Source organism: Danio rerio, chromosome 16 (genome assembly GCF_049306965.1).
Source record: "Danio rerio strain Tuebingen ecotype United States chromosome 16, GRCz12tu, whole genome shotgun sequence".
Taxonomy (NCBI): Eukaryota; Metazoa; Chordata; class Actinopteri; order Cypriniformes; family Danionidae; genus Danio; species Danio rerio.
Genome location: NC_133191.1, coordinates 43,726,796 through 43,747,016, shown reverse-complemented (window position 1 = coordinate 43,747,016; position 20,221 = coordinate 43,726,796). Strand labels below are relative to the sequence as shown.

General features: G+C 35.8%; 1 protein-coding gene across 4 annotated transcripts in view; it reads right to left on the bottom strand.

Moving 5' to 3' along the window:
* Positions 1 to 20,221, bottom strand: part of osbpl10b (oxysterol binding protein-like 10b) — a 106,187-nt gene that overhangs the window by 37,728 nt on the left and 48,238 nt on the right. For all 4 annotated transcript variants that reach the window (XM_005158241.6, XM_068214206.2, XM_005158242.6 and 1 more), the window contains one exon: positions 19,236 to 19,372. In XM_005158241.6, the coding sequence (XP_005158298.2) occupies positions 19,236 to 19,372 (137 nt within the window). The remainder of the gene's footprint in view (positions 1 to 19,235; positions 19,373 to 20,221) is intronic.

Genomic DNA, 20,221 nt, shown 5'->3' with positions numbered 1-20,221 from the left:
TTCTGTAACACCGTTCCTAAGTTATTATAAGATTTTTTTTCCTTTTTTTGTTTGTGTTTTAGGACAACAGTATCTCCAGCACAAAATATATCCAAAGATGACAATTTAAATAGTAAAGAAATCAGTGTTTTTTAAACTAATAAAAACAGCAGTCAGTGATTAATTCTCATTATTTAGCCTGACGTGTTTACTGCACCAACATATTTAAAATCTTAAAAAAAATAAAATATATTGTTTTCAAAGGAAATTTTTTTTGTGTTGTTTTCTACCCAGACATTTAAAATGAATCTATTTTAGAGCAGTAATCGCGACACCGTGAAACAGTGATATTTTTATCCAAGGTTATCATACTGTCAGAATCACATACCGGCCCATGAATAACCAGGGTTGTTGGTTACTTAAATCTGTCTCAATCCCAAAAATGCAGAGAATGGACTCATGTTCTTGTGGAGATCGGATCTTGTCAAGTTACCTCTAAAGAACGAACTTGGGAGAGCGCGAGAACAGAGAATGCGTCCTGTGAGAGATGAGAGGCTGCGTTCTTCCTGATGGTCACATGACCTTCACACATTTTTAACGGAAATTTTTTTAAACATTACAGCATTCATACACTGATTTATTGTTTTTCTCCTTTTTACAATATAAACTATACATAAAGACCATACAAATATACATTGCACAATACAAATAAAACACATTTTAATACAAATTTCAGCAAAAAAAAACACCCTTAACGTGTTATGCCTTTATTAAGATTTACATGGTAATGATTACTTTCACTGTTTCATTTAGGATAACTCCTGAGATAGATAAGTTATATCTCTGAACTTCAAAAATAAATCTATATAGAATGCTGTGCTTCCCACCTCCTTTATTCAGCCACAATGATTTCTGTATCAATGCGTCCTCCATATCAAGAACACATCCGGGAACTTTCACGCATCCTCCGTTCTTGTGGTCTTGAGTTTTGGAACTAAACTTTGGCAGTTGATGATGATGTTACATGAGAACATGAGGACGCAAGAACGTTGAAGAACGCAAATTGAGAAACAGCTGCTTCCGACTGACCTGAGCGCTCCTTCATGTGCACACACCTCACACAGCTGAACGCAGAGTGTGCAGGTAAACTCACAGTGGTTTATCAAATTACCTGACTAACAAGCAGCAGCTAAATGTGTCTGAAGAAGGATTCAAAGGCATTCATTTTCATAAACAGCACAGATGTGAATGCGTCTGATTGGCCGCAGTAGACATTCCAAAAACGTGAATGTGAACGCTCTCTTTGGCAATTTTCCTTCTGCGTTTACGCTATGATTGTGTAATCAATCTCTGCAAAATACATTGTAAAATACATGCAAAAAACACCCTCTGCAATATTTTAAATTTGGACTGCACTACCTAGTTCAACCACCAGGTCACTCATAAATACTGCACCTTTAAAGAAGATTTTTAGTTGAATCTGTGCTCCTTGGTGGTTCATAAAATGAAAGTCAATGGATACCAGTACTTTACGAGGTAAAAACACATATCTCTGTGGCTCCTGATAATATACTGAGGTCAGAGAAAGCAAAAATGATCAGTTTGTGCAGATCAAGAAAGTATAACGTGCTGGCCATGATATTAGTACAGTATGTCTGTGTGTGTCTGTGTGTGTGTATGCGCAATGTGCTGAGCATAATTTCAAATGATGTGTTTAATCCCCATGCAGTCCCATGACATGGACTGATCCGCACATGACTCCACTTTGTGTGTGTGTGTGTGTGTGTGTGTGTGTGTGTGTGTGTGTGCATCACTAGAATACTGCCTACAGCATGGTAAACTCTGAAAACTGGCTACAATTAAAAAGAAAAACAGTATGTGAAGCATTTCAAACTCCCGCTGAAATCAAATGTTTCCGGGTGTTAGTATCAATATGTTAGTCTTAAGGTTATATATAATCTAGCATGCTCTAAAATAAACACTGCATTCAACACTTGCAGTTTCTCACGCTAATAAGACATTCGTTTTTTTAAGACATCGCTTTGCAGTTCAGCTGCTCATCAGATCTTCTGGAGAATAGCTCATAGTGCACTATATAGGGGATGAACTGTTAAACAGTCTATTGAGGAGAAAAAAATCCATTTATAATGTTAATGTGGTCATATTATACTCTTTTTGTTTTGAGGATGTACTGGAACATACTCTTATGGTTTGTTGGTTTGAATAATTCTTTCTTTTTCACATAACTTGCATTATTACAATCCCTTTCTCCCCACCCTGGCACAAATAGCTTGATTAGTTCCAGGTATGATAAAGTAAATTGTCATTGGTAAACTTTACAAGTGTGTTATGATTAGCAAACTCTTATATGGTACTAGTGACAGGACACCCCTTGCCACCAAGTTCTGTCCATTCTGATATAGTTAAGGATGCCATCAATATTGCCATATCGATACACAACTCTGATTGGCAGAGCTGTGATACAAAACACTATTGGCTAATTTAAAAAAGCGAGAAAATGAGCAACTGTCCAAGTTTCAGATGAAATTATGTTCCACACTGAACAAAGTTACGCATTTCAAGGGCCTTTGGGAGCCTTTAAACTGTGCAATGGTAACTGTCAACTCTGTTATAGTGATATTTCAGTGAATCTCTCATTCACTTTTTAAAAACAACAATATGATGGAAAATACATAACATTCTGTTTTAGACATGCCATGTGACATCTGGTTTGAGGTTAGAATCTTAAACTAAAGCACAACTTGGTGGAAATTGTCAACTCTGTTAGTGGTTGAAAAAGCTTTAACAATAATTAGTGACAATCAAATGTTCCCAACCTAATTTAAGCAATTTACATTATTTAACATAAAAACGTATTAATTGTAGAAAGAATCCATGATATATTTGATGTATATCAGTCCTGTTTAGGGAAAATGATTAGGGAAATGCTTAAAACGTACCTGTAATTGTGAAATAAGTGATATGCTATGTTGTTGTCTCATTGATAACATAAATAAAAAATTACGCATTTGTATTTTACATTTAAATCTTAGGAATGCATTAAAAAATCTGTTAATTACTGTATTTTCTCTTTATTTATGGTTGTGGCTTGCATTATTGGATGTTGATATTTGCTCTGTGGACTTCTGATGTTAAATATTCAACTCTACAGCTTAACAAAGTGGCTTTTATTGGCGTTTTAGTACAGTAAAATAATATAAAGCATAAGAACTAATAGTATAGAGAGAAATAAGGCTGTAAAATAACAGAAAATGTACAGCCAATTTATTACAAGATTTTTGTACCATAATATACAACACCAAGGCAGAAACTATAACACTTTAAAGTAATAAAAAATGTTCATAAAAGTCCCTTTTTCAAACAAGGGTAAAAGTGGTTGGAAAATAGATCAAGATTCCATAATGCAATTTAAAAACATAAATAAATTATATATATATATATATATATATATATATATATATATATATATATATATATATATATATATATATATATATATATATATATATATATATGTATATATATATATATATATGTATATATATATACATATACATATATATATATATATATATATGTATATATATATACATATACATATATATATATATATATATATATATATATATATATATATATATATATACATACATATATATATATATATATATATACATACATATATATATATATATACATACATATATATATATATATACATACATATATATATATATATATACATACATATATATATATATATATATATACATACATACATATATATACATATATATATATACATACATATATATACATATATATATATACATACATATATATATATATATATATATATATATATATATATATATATATATATATATATATATATATATATATATATTAAAAACTGCTAATTTAGGGATATATTTGCAACCCAGGCTCATTCTAAAAACATACCTCATATACGTTCCTGGAGACCATCAAATATGACAGTTTTTGTTTACGTGAATCCACAAGAGGCCGCTGTGTACACTTATTAAGATCTCAAATTTCAAACTTCTCTTGCGAGTGCCATTTGTGCCTGCTCTTCTCACGTAAATCTGTCAGAGGCTGCTGTCAACTGACTGACTGACCAATCAACTGACCCACCCTCCCCCTTCTCTAAACCCAACCAATAGTGTTTTATAAAGCACAGATTGACCAGTCCACCTGCTTCCCTAAATCCAACCTACAAATTAGAAAAGCAATACAGTAAAAGAAAAGCCCTCGTCTGATTTTTACCATGTTTTACCACATTCTCACCCTATTATTTACTTCCTTATTTTGATTTTTGCCTTCTGTTTTTTTCTCACCAGCTTTCTGGAACCATTCTTCGCTGGACTTGAACTCCTCCCTGTGTCTCAAGTCCACCGATGTACATGGGGAGGGACTGGACAAACTGGTAACAGCAAAAAAGTCATCCATATGGAGGTAAGCGGTCAGCTGGTAAGCGTGAAAAGGAACGGTGTCGTACCACCCTGTGGTGTTCATTTAAAAAATGAAATGCAGCCTACGTACTTCTGGCTACATAATTCACGCTCTTCAGAGATGTATTTAGGGGCTACGTTTTCACAATGAGCCTATGTTGTATTTTTTACAGTGTATATAATTTCAACCTCGATTCACGATTTGCATCTCAAGAAACCTGAAATCCTAGAACCCCCCCCCCCCTCTGCTGCAGAAATACCTAGAAACAATAATACTCTGCTAGTATGACATTCAGCCTCGAAAAAAAAGAGAAAATCCGCCATTCAGAGGATTAAATGTACACTATAGACTTGAGATTGGCATGATCTCAGATTATCTCCTGTATTTAATGCACAGTTGAGCTAGAGTTCACAAACACAACTCAAAATAACAGCTCTGGTTTGATCTTAGAAAACAGAGATGCGTTTTTATGCAACTAGCCCTATTATGCACACTAGATGAAACAGGCATCCAAGTGGCTTTGAAAATGCTTGGGCTGTAAATGATTAATTAAAATGAACCTTTAATAGGAGACGCTGTGTGTTTTCAGGGCCTGAAGATAAAAATCAGCTGACTTCGGTCATGTGACCTGCCATCCTGTTGTAGCTCCTGAGAAAACGGCACAGAGTTTGTGGGAAAGCGGTGTTCATGAATTAATGATCAGCGTCTTCAGGGACGCAGGAGTGCAGGAGTGCAGTAAAGCCCATGCACTGAAACCACACTCTGGAGACTCACAGCCTTTAATCAACTCCAGCACGCTAAATTAAAACAGTAAGATGACTGTCTGCAGTTTGCAAGGGTGAATAATAATAATGAACAACACAAACACAGACAGAGAACAAAACTATTTGAATCCACCATTATAATTAAATTAATAAAATTAACTAGTAGCAAGTAGCCTTAACGGTAACATTTCAAACTAATGGTCCATTAATGTTACTTAAAGGTGCTGTATGTAAGTTTTTGACTCTTATAAAGCATAAAAGTACCATAATATGTTTGCAGATATTTCAGAAGCATGCTAAGTGAAAATTCTTGTTTATGAAAAGCAATGCTGAAGTCAGATATTCTGCTTTGAAAATGTCCGTTACGTGCCAATAAGACTGTCTTTGTGTTGGTTTCTTTAACCCGCCCAATGGCAGTTTAGCCAATTTTATTTTAGAAACGGCATTGCCTTCATGAAAAACCACATATTTCATTCATTCAGTCAAGAAGGCTCTCAAAGCATGCATCAAGGGCTGAAATGTGACCTCCGGTGGACATTAGCAGACTCCGAAATGAGATGCAGATACAGGGCTCTATTTTGGCGGTCCATGCGCTAAATGGAAAGCGCATGGTGCAAATGCTTTCAGGGCGTGCTAATTCCATATTAGCTAATTTAAGGACGGGAAAACCTGCTTTGCGCCGTGGCGCATGGTCTAAAAGGGTTGAGTTTATTTTCTTAATGAGTTATAGGTATGTTTTGAGAATAAACCAATCAGAGTCTCATCTCCCATTCCCTTTAAGAGCCAGTTGCGCTGCGCCATAAGCGCATTAGCTATTTACATGACGTAAAGTAAGTGTAAGTGGAAAAACTGAGCATTTCACAAGCAAACAGTTAACAGTTAACAGTTTTTTTTAACAGAAAACAGTTAAACAGAGTATCTACAACGCAAGAATGAGAGATAATCTATCTACTTTCACTTTCGCTCTCGTGGATAAACCTTTATGCACAGACATCCTTTAGCCTATAAATAATAGTTTTGTTTGTTAAGCACAAATATTTGTTTAAAAACTATTTTTAAATTCAGTTCTAATTTCCAGCAAACGAATAAATGAACAATAATAACGAAGTGTGTTTAAAAACCTGAGTTATATCCTTAAACACATGCTGTGCCCCATTTGGTCTAAAATCTGAAGGTGGGCAAATCTAAGCTTGAAAATGTTAATAAAACAAATATAAATATGGATATAATAAATAATACTGCTAATAATAATAACATTACACTAAAGCAGATTGTTATGAATGAACTAAAAAAAGCCTCCCGAGATGAAGGCATAAAGAAGTGGTTTTTCATATTTATGTAGGCTAGAAAATAATATGTTTTGTGATATTTTAATCCTTTATATTTATATTATATATATATATATATATATATATATATATATATATATATATATATATATATATATATATATATATATATATATATATATATATATATATATATATATATATATATATATATATATATATATATATTCTTATTATATCCTATATATAGGCCTATCCTTAATAATTTAATTTCTTCATATGTAAAGATATTGGTGTATTGCTCTACATCTTGAGTGTAGGCTATTAAGCAGTGTGTAAGCGAGGCGCGAGTTTAGACCAGGTTTGCTTTGGTCTAATGAAAAATCTATTATAGTTTCTCAAAATAGCAACGCGCCAGCAGTGCGCCTTAGAACGGCTTCCTTTTTAGACCACAACGCCTATGGGCGCACATATGAGCGCAAATGCACTTGCTATTTAAAGAGCCACATTGCGTTGGGTGTATGATAGGGCCCACAGAGTTCCACATGAGGTTATTAATTAGCAAAAAATATAAATAATATGAACGTAAACATTTGATGAGCAGGTAACATTGCAACCTTGAGCCTAACAACATGCTATGTGATGAAATACCCAGACAAAACCAGAATGTTAATACAGCCATTCAGAAGCATAGAATAGTGCACTTACTGCACTCCAACAAAATGGTAAGGTTTACAATCTAATTAATACATATTAAACATCTTTAATATTATTAAATGTAGATGCTGTATCACTGATATGTGTTGGCTTGCACTGAATCACAGTTCTAAAATTCTATTTCAAACAGTTTAATTTATTTTTAAGATCCGAGGTAAACTATCGGCTGCTGTTTTCAGTAGTATTGCAGAAAATGTCATATTAAAAGGCATTCAAACTCACATTGTTAGCATTTACCACTGAATAAAGCACATGAGCTAGACAGTCAGGCACACTCCTGTTCTGGCAACCTGCACTTGCATGGGTGTCAAACTTACATATTGCACCTTTAATGTACTGACTGACATGAACAAACAATTAACAGTATATTTGTAACAGTATTTTTATTAATCTTTGTTAATGTTAATGAAAATTAAGTAATTTATTGTTAGTTGTTGTTAATTCAAGAGGAATTAAGTAATGTGAACATGAATATTTAGATATTAGTAATGCATTGGTAAATAAATACTAACACTACTACTACTACTACTAACAGTAAAAAAAAAATCACACACACACACACACACACACACACACATATATATATATGTGTGTGTGTGTGTGTGTGTGTGTGTGTGTGTGTGTGTGTGTGTGTGTGTGTGTGTGTGTGTGTGTGTGTGTGTGTAATTAATATAATGGTTCAAATAATAATACAATGATTAAAATAAATAATTAGGCATCTAGATCTAAATAATTTAATTAATTGATGATCAAATTTATTAATCATTTAAAAACAAAAATTTAATTCTGAAAATATAAAAATAATATAGTATTATTATAATTAGAAATTAAAACAACAAACAAAATGCTTTTTAAATTTTTTACAACAATATTTTACATAATTTTGCTAAATTAATAGAATTACAAACAAAAAAACTACAAATACATTTGACTTTTTTATTTTAAATTCTATTTTATAATGGTAAATTTCACTAGTATGATTATTAGTAGCGGTGTGCTCAATTAAGCTGACTACATTTTACTTTTCCTGTGATAAATGAATGAAAAGAATGTCACAAAGTGTCACAAAAATGTGCTTTATCCTAGATATTTACTTAGATATTTAAAAAACAAAATCAATCACTTTCAAAAAATTTACTTGCAGAAATATACACTGAATTAAATTCTGACCCATGACTCAATAAATGAAGTAATCACTAATGCCGAAGCCCAACATATCAGATGAACTGATGCTATACAGTCTTTTCAATTTCCAAGCACACAAATTCAAACTCTCCCTGATGTGTTTCTGAGAGTGTTACCTTTCAGCCCCAGCAGAGATGAGGACAGATGTTTGCCTTCCACACACACACACACACACACACACACACACACACACACACACACACACACACACACAGTTCACCCAAGAGACACAATCACCCCCCACCCACCCACACACAAACACGCGCGCACACAGCTCACCCAAGAGACACAGTCACCCCACACACACTCCAATCTGAATGCGGACAAGGATTTGCACGACTGCCTCTCCTGTCAAACATCTAGGATATGTGTGCCTGATGGGCCGCGTCTCATCGCTCGCTGTTGTTTTTCTGCTCCCTGCAGTTTTGCTGGCGTTATTTTCCTCTGACAGTGCAGAAGAGGGAACTGTCAGACCATGAACAGACACGCTGGTCCACAGACGACAATCTCTCTCTCTCCCTCTCTCTCTCTCTCCTTTCTAAGCCGAGACTGTTGACAACCTCATTTCATAATCCCGGCTGTCCAAAAAAAGCCAATAAAAACACCAAGAGTAAGCTAAATGCTCAGTGTACATTAAACAAACCTACTCCACTTCCCTCCCAGACAGCTTTATTCAGTCGTGACCGCCAGTCGTGACTGCTTTTCTCTGCGGTTCGCATGCAATCTTCAATCACTGCTATCTTTGGTGCTCTCTGCTTTCCTCTACTGGTTATTATTATGAAGTACAACCACTCTGAAACAACAACTTGCCACAAGAGATCATGTTAGGTTTCATTTTGCACAATCTGCAGGCGTTAAAAATATATACAATCCATCTGTGGGATCACAAACATACAGTTGAAGGTTTTAGCAATTTTGAAAATATTTTCATTATTTTCTTATTTGTCCCATATTATTTTTTGTAATTATTTTATTGTTGTTTTTATTATTTATTTCCCTAAGTGATTTTTAACAAAGCAAAGACATTTTCAGAGTTATAATACCTAGCTTTAATGCTTATAATATGTTTTGTTCCGGAGAAAGTCTTTTCTTTTAGTTTGACTGGAACAAAAGCAGTTTTTTATTATTATTTTAAAACAATATTATGTTATAATATACAATAATTACAGTTTGGGGTATCAAGACACTTGTGCTGCCCATGACATTACAAACCACATGAGAAGGCAAATTCTTCAGCAGGACAACGCTACTCATACTTCAGCCTCCACATCAAAGTCCAAAAGAATCCAAAAAAATTAACTAAACAAGTACATAACAGGGTGAGAATGTGGTAAAATGTCGGGTTTTGGGAAGTACCCGGGTCAATCTGTGCTTTTAAAAATACTATTGGTTGGGTTCATGGAAGGGCAAGGGTGGGTCAGTCGATTAGTCAGTTAGTCAGTCAGTCAGTCAGTCGACAGCGGCCTCTGACGGATTTACGTGAGAACACAGCGGCCTCTAGTGGATTCGCAAAAAACAAAAACTGCAAAAAAATAAAAATTAAAAAAATCTAGCTCCTGGGATGTATTTGGCAGTCTCCAAAAACGTATATAGAGGTACATTTTCAGAATGAGCCTGGGTTGACTTTATATTGTTAAGACTTTTGTCTAAGCAAAGTCGGACTTTACAATCCTTATTAAATAATTAAAAATCAAGGCATGATCATATTTTATTTTGTTAAAACAAGTGTAATCTAGAGGCCTTTGCCTTTCATATAAAGCACTTCTGATACGAAATTATCAACTAACTTAAGTTATTATTTGTTGTTCCTAAAACTTGGATAGGTGACAAGACTCAGGTAGTGTAGATCCCTAATCCTAACCAAAACCTAAACCCAACCTCTACCTTACAGACTGAATGAGAATTATAATTATGTGAATTATGACCTAAACTAAAGTGTTAGCAAAATGATTTTATTATATTGGCTACAGAACAAACCACTGTTGTCAAATAACTTGCATGGTTAACCAAATGCCTATTTAAACTAATTAACCTAGTTGAGCCTTTAAATTGCACTTTAAGCTGAATACTAGTATCTTGTAGAATGTTAAAAGCTTAAAAAAGAGCATTTTAAAGCTCTTAAAAATACTTTCTTTACAAATGTGTTGAAAAAAAATCTCTACTTAACAGCACTAATAAAACATTTTAATAAGAATTAAAATCATTTTAATTTCAACTGTACATATGGTGCATATTTGTTAATTAAAGGACACTGATATGAATGTTGGTGTTTGGCCAGCGGTGATAAAGGAGACGTCGCCTCGTTCCAGTCCCGAACGCAGCCAAGATTTATAACCTCTCGAGTGCCTCTGTTGTTTTACAGCATGTCTTACTGTTTCTGCATTCAGACATGAAGAATCACTGGGGCGGCCGCTGAATAAATCGCTTGGCTAATCATTTGCTATGTTCCTCCTTTCCCTGAGCGATCCCTGTGAATTTTAAACTAAACCACGGCCAGGCGAGTCTCATCGGGTGAGTAGAGACGCCATCCACCCATGGCCCTGTCTGTCAAAATTAATCATAGTATCCTAAAACTCTTGTAGAATGAGTAATGATATGTTTTTGTGAGCCTAGGTAGGAGGCGGTACAAAGTCAACTTTAATTTTGAATGCCAATGATTAGCTCAAGGTCAGTGTATTGCAAGTCATACAGTAGTTAGTTATGAATATGTTGTTTTTAAAACGTAAAACTTAAAACAATACTGCCTACAACTATGTGGACACCTATTCATTGTACATATCACTGTCAATTTCACATGGTTGTTGTATTTGCAAAGTCTGTATTTTGCACTGTCTGTATTTTGCACTGTCTGGAGCCAGCACCTAAGCTTTTCACTCATCATAGCACACATGCTGCTGATGATGTGACAATAAAAGTGATTTGATTTGATTTGATTTGAAATTGACAGTGATGTTGAAGCATGTAGAATCAGCTTTGGCTCTCGGAGAGAGTGAGCACGCTGATTGGCTATGAACAGAAGTTAAAATAGCCTTCCACCACCTATCAAGACACATCCAATTGAAATGGTTCCAATGGCTCCATCCAAATGGTTACTGATATGAGCTTGGTGCATGATTTTGTCCTTTGGGAACCGATTGGACTGTTGGAAGATGGTGTTGTTAACAAAGGTTTTTGGGGACTTCTGTCCAGTGAAATCACTTCTTGACCCATCTGGTGCAGAATCTTTTCAGATGATTTTTACACTGATGGAATCGTATCATATACATTCAAACCACTAATTCCTGCAACGGCAGGGGAGAAACGAGACCAGCACTGATAGCCCCGCCCTAAAGCCATTCCATGTGACCAGAAGTGAAGAAAAGTCATTTCGAGGCAGCATGAAAGTTTATGGTATTTGATTAAAGAATACATTTTTATAAAATATTAAAGTGCACCAATACATTGATTTTAATAAGCACCACTATACACATTTAAAAAAAAATAAAAGGGGTACATTTTGATTTAAGATATTTTATTTCTTTGGGAGTGCCTTAAATAAGACTTTCGTCTGTAGCTGTGGCCTTAGGTGATTTATAAAATTCAAGTTTATAAAATTATTAATGCATAATAAAATTAAAATCTTTGGCTCTGGTGATACATTGAGGTCTTGTTATGAAGTAAAAATAATTCATTTTCCTTCGGCTTATTCCCTTATTTATGAGCAGTCGCCAAAGCGAAATAAACCCAGGCTCATTCCAAAATTTTTTTATACATTTCTGGATAAGGGTGTCACGATCCTCCAAATCCTCGATTCGATTACATTTTCGATTCTAAAGGCACAATTCATTTCGATTTTCGATAATGAATAATTAATTAATTAATGACAAATTAATTATTTGTAGCCTACTGTTTAAACTACCTGACCTGCATGGTCTTTGTTTTAACCATTAACAAATCATACAGTAAATGAATAAAAGCAAGATACACACATAATTACCACCTGTCAATCAAGCCAAGCTGACATGACATGGGGGTGTGGCAGCATCGACAATTCTATTTTTTGATTCGATAATCGAAATTTAGCATAAATCAAAATCTTGACACCCCTATTTCTGGAGATTGCGAAATATGTCCCAGGAGCTACATTTTTTTTTGCAGTTTTTATTTTCGCAAATCCACTAGAGGCCGCTGTGTGTGCTTTTTTGCAAATTTTGCAAGTGCCATTTTCATCTGCTGTTTTTGCGTAAATCCACCAGAGGCCGCTGTCAACTGACTGTTTGACCGGCTGACTGAATGACTGACAGTTCGATCAACTGACCCACCCTCCTCCTTCTCTTAACCTAACCAATAATTTTTTCAAGAGCACCGATTGACCCACCCACCCACTTCCCCAAACCCAACCAACAGTTTTAAAAAGCAATCCAGAAAAAGAAAAGCCCTTGTCTGATTTTTACCACGTCTTCAGATTTTACCACGTTCTCACTCTGGAATTGTCTGTCATCATGGTCAGCTCCTGATAAGCGTGAAAAGGAACAGCATCCCGCCCTGTAGCATTCATTTAAAAGACAAAATGCAGCCATATGTACCTCTGGCTACATAATTCGCTATATCCAGAAATGTACATAGGGCTATGCTTTCAGAATAAGCCTGTGTTGCCAATATCACATGTCTTTGGACTGTGGTGGAGCACCCGGAGGAAAATCCACGAGAACATGGGGAGAATGTGCAAACTCCACACAGAAATGCCAACTGGTCCAGCCAGGACTCGAATCAGCGACCTATTTGCTTTGACGCCACAGTGCTAACCATTGCACCACCGCACCACGTTATGAAGTAACATATAACTGACAAAGCAATAGAGACCACGTAACAGTTACTCACACTTGCGTGGTATGACATAATGACTGTAGTAAATAATAAAGTCAGCACAGCACTGTATTACTTTCAATCCCAAAATCCAGCATTGAATTGTGCTTTTGTTTGTAAAACAATTCACAGTAAAATGAAGTGAACAAAGAACCGAGCTCTCATTATGTACAGGAGGTATGTTTTTTGCAGTTTTTGTTTTTTTGTGAATCTACCAGAGGGCGCTGTTTACGCTTCAGATCTCAAATTTCTCTCGCAAGTGTCATTTGAGCAAAGCTGTTCTTGCGTAAATTCACCAGAGGCTACTGTCAACTGACTGATATCTGATTTTTTTTTTCTTAAGCATCAATTGACCCAATCACCCCCTTCCCTAAACCCATCCAACAGTGTTTTCAAAAGCAATCTAAAAAAAGAAAAACCTTTGCGACTGCCTGATGTTCTCACCTTGGTCTTTACTAGTTTATTTTATTTTATGCCTTTTGTTTAACCTGCTTTCTGGAACTATTCTTTGCCAAACTCAAACCCCATCGCAGTCAACTCCTATTTGTGTCTCAAGTACACAGACGTACGTGGCAAGCTACTGGGCATATTGGTAAAAGCATAAAAGCAGTCTACATGAAGGTAAGCAGTCAGCTTGTAGCCCAAAAAGAAACAGAAGCCATCAGCAGTGTCATACCGCCCAGTAGAGTTTGTTTTAAAGACGAAATGCAGCCGTACGTAGCACTGGCTACATAATTCGCACCCTCCAGAAATGTATACGGGGGTACGTTTTCACAATGAATGTTGCATTTACTATATGCAGTACAACACATGGCAATTAAGGTCAGCAGCAAGTGCCGTATTGCCCAGTGAAAAAAACACACTCTAATCTTACAAGGACGATATAGGCAAACAATGCCATCTTTAGAGTTGCTTGTTGCACAAAAGTGTTCTTGGAACTTCACATGATTAAAGTTGTACCACTGAAGTCACATGGAATGCTTTGACAACATTTGTATTTTACTTTTTTGACGTCAGGTGACCAAAATTCATTGTCTAGCCAGGGTCTAAGGACAATGTCATTTTGACGTTCAATAACGTCAAAAAGTGACATTGATATTTGGGTGGTTTTAGGTTTTATTGGAAAGCAACTAAAATCCAAGGTAGAGCCAACATCTTAAACCGACATCATATTGACGTCAAATACTGACATTTCAAGAGTTCACACTTGGATATTGTTTGACAAATGTTAGCAGGTTTGGCATGCTATTCTGGTAGAGAAGGTGAGCCTAGGGCTCCCACCTGGTCTATAGAGCATGTAAGGGGAACCCGAGATCAGGTGGTTCTCGAGAGCTCCCCATAGTAAAGGAGGAAAGAAGGAGAAGGGGTGGATGAGGGGTTTCTCCAGAAAACGAAGGTAAGGGAGTAGTTCTAGCTAGGCTAGTTATAGTGAGTTTGGATTAATCTGATTGGCTAACTAAATTGTAGATTGGTGACCAGCTGCAGTCAATCATATTACATGCCGCTCTTGAAATTAGTTTGTGAAACTTCACTTATTCGTTAGGTTTGGCAACCAAAATCCAACATGTGATAGACGTCATAGTAGTAATATCCACACAACATCAAGCTGTAACATCATTCATTTTAATTCGGCTTAGTCCTTTTGTTCATCAGGGGTGGCCACAGTGAAATGAACCGACAAACCTATCCAGCATATGTTTGACACAGCGGATGCTCTTCCAGCTGCAACCCAGTGCTAACACTGAGCCACCGTGTTGCCCCTGTAACAACATTAGATGTTGATATTTAGTAAAAATAAACACCCTCTAATTCTTTGAGGAAGACAGAGGCAAACAATGTCATTTTTAGAGCTGCTTGGTGCACAAAAGTGTTACTGGAGCTTCGCATGATCATAGCTGTACCACTGAAGCCACATGGAATGTTTGACAATATATCTATATTCGCTACTTTTCTGGACTTTGAATGTCTCAGGACTGTTGCTGTATATACAGTAGCAAGTCAGAGATCTTTTTTCACCTGGGGATACTCATCCCGAGGTCCTCAGATTATGCGGAGTCACTGATTGGATCCAAGACCAGCAACGTGATGATCCCAAGGATTCCATATCCGGGACCAGGCCATATCCTGAGCTGCTGCTGCGCTGATGGTCGTGGGGAGTGGAGAACATGAGTCTGATTCCAGCGACGCTCCAGGGACAGACGAGTCTTCGCTGAGGCCATCTTCCACCCTAAACCACGGCGAATGAAGTTCTGCACAAGACTTTTGGCCAGCGGAGAAATTAAAATGGTCGTGCCCAACTGAGTCTGGTTCTCTCAAGGTTTTTTTCTTCACTCCCATCAGGTGAAGTTTTTTTTCCCTCTCCGCTGTCGCCACTGCCTCGCATGGTTCAGGATTGGTAGAGCTACGCATCGATGAATTTGCTCTTCAGTGTTTGAACTCTCAGTAATGATTAAATCACACTGAACTGAGCTAAACTGAACTGAACTGAACTTAAACACTAAAACCTGAACCACACTGTTCCAGTTACTGAACCACACTGTTCCAGTTACTATGACCATTTATGTGAAGCTGCTTTGACACAATCTACATTGTAAAAGCGCTATACAAATAAAGCTGAATTGATTTGAATTGAATATCTAAAATATCTTAATTTGTGTTCCAATGATAAAAGTAATTATTGACAGAATTGTAATTTTGGGTTGAGCTAGCTCTTCAAAGCTTCATTCACTGTCATTAAGTTTACAAAAAGCAACTATGATACTCTCCACAAAGTTACATTTGAGTTACAAGTAAGAAAGTCTAAAGCTTGGATATGACACGAGGCTGAGCAAATGACGACAAGGTTTTCATTTGTGGATGAACTATTTCCTTAATCCCCACAGCGGCTGAAGTGGCTTTTCACAGTTGGCAATCACATTATGCAGCACACAGTTTATAATTGCGTATCTCCAGGGCTACATATACCCACAGTGTGCTAAAAGATCACCAGTGCGGTCCAACATGTCGCGGGCACAGCATCCATACAGTGCACTTCTGGAAAAAAGCAGGCGCCTGGAGCCGGGTCTAATATGCAGCATGATGGGTCTGATTGATGGAGCTCGTATGAACTCATTTCAGACCTCAGATAAATCAGCATACTTCAACGTCTGCACTCGTGCCCGGATAATCCATGAGTCGTTTAGCTGATGCTGATGTCGCATGTATAAAATGGCATTTGGTGCTGGAAGTGCCTTAAAATAACTGAAGTAGGGCCCTACGAAGGTGCAATCCAGTCATAAAAATGGATTTTACTGTTTAATGTGGAAGGTCATGGAATTTGTTAGGTTTAATAATAAAAGTAGGTCTGTATCCATTAGGAAATTGTGATATGCATTAAAAGTCAGAATTATTAGACCTCCTGAATTATTAGCCTCCCTATATGTTTTCCCCTAATTTTTATTTATTTATTTTTTTTTGAAAAAAGAAGATTTTTCCAGCACATTTCTAAACAAAGCAGTTTTAATCCGCTTGTTAAGTAATGGCGTGTTGGTGACGTATGTAATACTGTTTCCGGGTCCAATCCGCCCCTCATTTGAGTTGAGAAATTATTCATTTATGATCACTTTTAATTCATATCCCACATTAAAGTTAATTTTATATAAAGTCATAGTGTACACAACCATCTTGCTGCATCACAAATACCAAAATTTTATCAATTTATAAAAAAATGAATCACATTCTAGCCATCGGATATTAGGCATGGACATATATATTGCGATCGTTATTTTCGAAAGTATTAAATGGCTTTGTAAACGTTTATAATTACCATTTCATGAGTCTCCCCATACATTTGAATAGAGCGCTTGGACGCGGATGCCGCTTTCAAACAAAACACAATGTCCCCACAACACTGGGGTACAATGTCAATCTGACATCATGTTGACGTCCTGTGCTTGCTGGCTACATTATATAGACAATCAAATCTAGATTTTTTTTAAAGCTAAACAAATATGTAGAAAACAAAATACTTAAAAATGAAAACCAAATTGTGGCAACGCGGTGGCGCAGTAGGTAGTGATGTCGCCTCAAAGCAAGAAGGTCACTGGATCGAGCCTCGGCCGGGCCAGTTAGCATTTCTGTGTGGAGTTTGCATGTCTGCCCCGTGTTTGCGTGGGTGCTCCAGTTTCCCCCACAAGTCCAAAGACATGCGGTACAGGTGATTTGGACAGGCCAAAATTGTCCATAGTGTATGCATGTGTGCATAACATGAGTTTCCCAGAGATGGGTTGCGACTGGAAGGGCTGTGTAAAACATTTGCTGGATAAGTTGTCATTTTATTCCAGTGTGGCAACCCCAGATTAATAAAGGGACTAAGCTGAAAAGAAAATAAATGAATGAAAACAAAATTTTATTTAAATAAAAATATAGGAAAAAAAATAGGAATTTGTAGTAAGGAAAAAAATCATTTTACAATATGTTTTCATTCCTTCAGCATCACACCATGATCATCTCTTTAATATTCAACAGAGCAATCTGACTCAATTAAGGCTGTAATGACATGAGTCACAGTTTTTAAATTAATTAGAAACATTATCCCGGTTATCAGAGAAATAGAGCGTAGCACAGATTTGGTCTGTTGCATTCTGGAAGCGTGTTCATCCTCACAGGGAACCGATTTAATGACAGGCACACACAAAGCAAGCGCAAAAATGAATGAGCTCCCTTCAGGCAAACACCGCAACACTCAAATTAACGCATATTTATACATACGCAAGCAGACGCACACGCTAGTGCTCAACTAAAACATCAGCCCCGGCCTTTCTCCAGAGAAACGCAGGCAGATAAAAGGTTTCCATGAGGGACGTCTGACTCATTCAGAGATCCAGAGAGATTGTGGGTATCCTCAGTCACCCGCCACACACACCAAAATCTAGAACACGTCCAATTAGTGCTCCTCTTCCCCTGCAGAAGTCTGTCATACGACAGAGCAACTGCGTTTCTGAAACTTTTCAAAGACGTCTCTACTCAATGGGAGACTTTATGAGTCAGAGACCATTCAGATTTTTTGGGGCTATTATCAGATAAGATGAACAGATCTTGGTGACTGATTTTAGCAATAAAAGATCATCTCTCTTTAAAAAGTGATATAAGCAGGTCACAGAGCCGCTGGCTGCTGAAAGATAATGATGGGTGTAATGATGACTGTGTGTAAATAGTGACTAAACTACTTGTTTTTCTACAGTAATTCTGGGTAATGGCTCTTCAAATTAAATAAAATCAAATAAAAGATATCAATAACAGTCCACATAATAAAGTTTAGACAATAAAATAAAATAACCAGACAGAAAATAACAATGAATAAAAATTAAATAAATTACCAGAATGACCAAAAATAAATTAAATTAACAGATAAGCTAAACATAACAAGATGAGCCCTGATAGATCACCTCTTTTTATAAGTGGAAAGCAGTAAGATAATGATGGGTATTGCAGGGGCGTTTTCTTTGAGGGGGCGAGTAAGAAAGAGTTGCCAGAGAAATTTGGATCAGAAAACTATTGGCGGAACAAAATAAAATGGATTACATGGAACATATAAAATGGAGACAAAATAAAGTCTAAAGCAATAGTGTTTCCCAACCCTGTTCCTGGAGGCACACCAACAGTATATTTAGTTTTTTTCTCTAATCTGGCTCATTCATTTGAGGTTTTGGAATCTCTTCTTATGTTCTGATGAGTTGATTCAGGTGTGTTAAATTAGGAAGAGGTTGAAAATGTGTACTGTTGGTGTGGAGTTGTGAAACATGGTTTAGCAGAGTGTTTGTGAAATAAAATAAAATAAACTGCTATTGCATTATACATATAATATTCTAGTTTCCTGTAAATTAATCAACAAAAAATTACAAGATAACATAAAATAAAAATTGATCACAGAACATAAAGAATGTTAGGAAAAGCATTCAAGTGTTCAAAAGTGTTCAAGTACCTCCTTGTCTTTGAGTCGTTCTTTGCTCCTGTGAATGGGGGAGTGAGGCTGATGTCGAGCTGATGTGTTGTTACACATTAATTCTCCATTCTTCATCTGATCTTCTGAGGCTGTTTTAGGCCTCGACCAACTGTTATCTGAACACAGGATGATATCAGATGTCATTAATTTATTCACCAAACACACAGCATAAAATAAATGTTATAGAACTGTTGTCCGTCTACAAAACTATCTGAAGTTGACTCAACTAAACTTTTTTGTATATTACTGACAACTTCAGCCTTCAAAGTTAGTAAAACTGCTTTTCACAAAAGTAAACAAGTAAAGACAAAAGAAAATTGGTACAAAGAATTAGTGTTGCGCTGGCTGATTTTTTTTTTTTTTACGGTGTAGAGTTTGCTCAAACTAAATGGGAACTTAACCAGGCTAACTTAACTAGAACTTAAAAAAATAAATAAATAAAGACTTAAAAAAAACTAAATAAAACTAAACAAAACACAAAATTTAAGAAACAGAAAACAAAACACAACAAAACAAAAAACAAACAAAAAACTAAATAACACGAAACAAAAATCTAAACAAAACAAAAAACAAAACAAAACATGAAAAGACACAAAGAAAAACAAAACTAAACACTAAACAAAGCACAAAATGAAAGCAAAACAAACCACAAAACAGACCAAAAAAAGAAACAAAACAAAACAAAAAATGGAACAAAACAAAACCAATACAAAACAAAAGTCAAAACAAAACAAAGAAAAAAAACTAAACAAATCAAGAAAAAAAAACTAAACAAAAAACAAAACATAGGGAAACAAAACGAAAGCAAAACACAACAAAACAAAAACCAAAACAAAGAAACAAAACACAAAACAAAACACAAAACACAAAAAGAAACAAAATCAAAGCAATACACAACAAAACAAAAACAAAAACTAAACAAAGAAACAAAAAAACTAAACAAAACACTAAACAAAACAAAACAT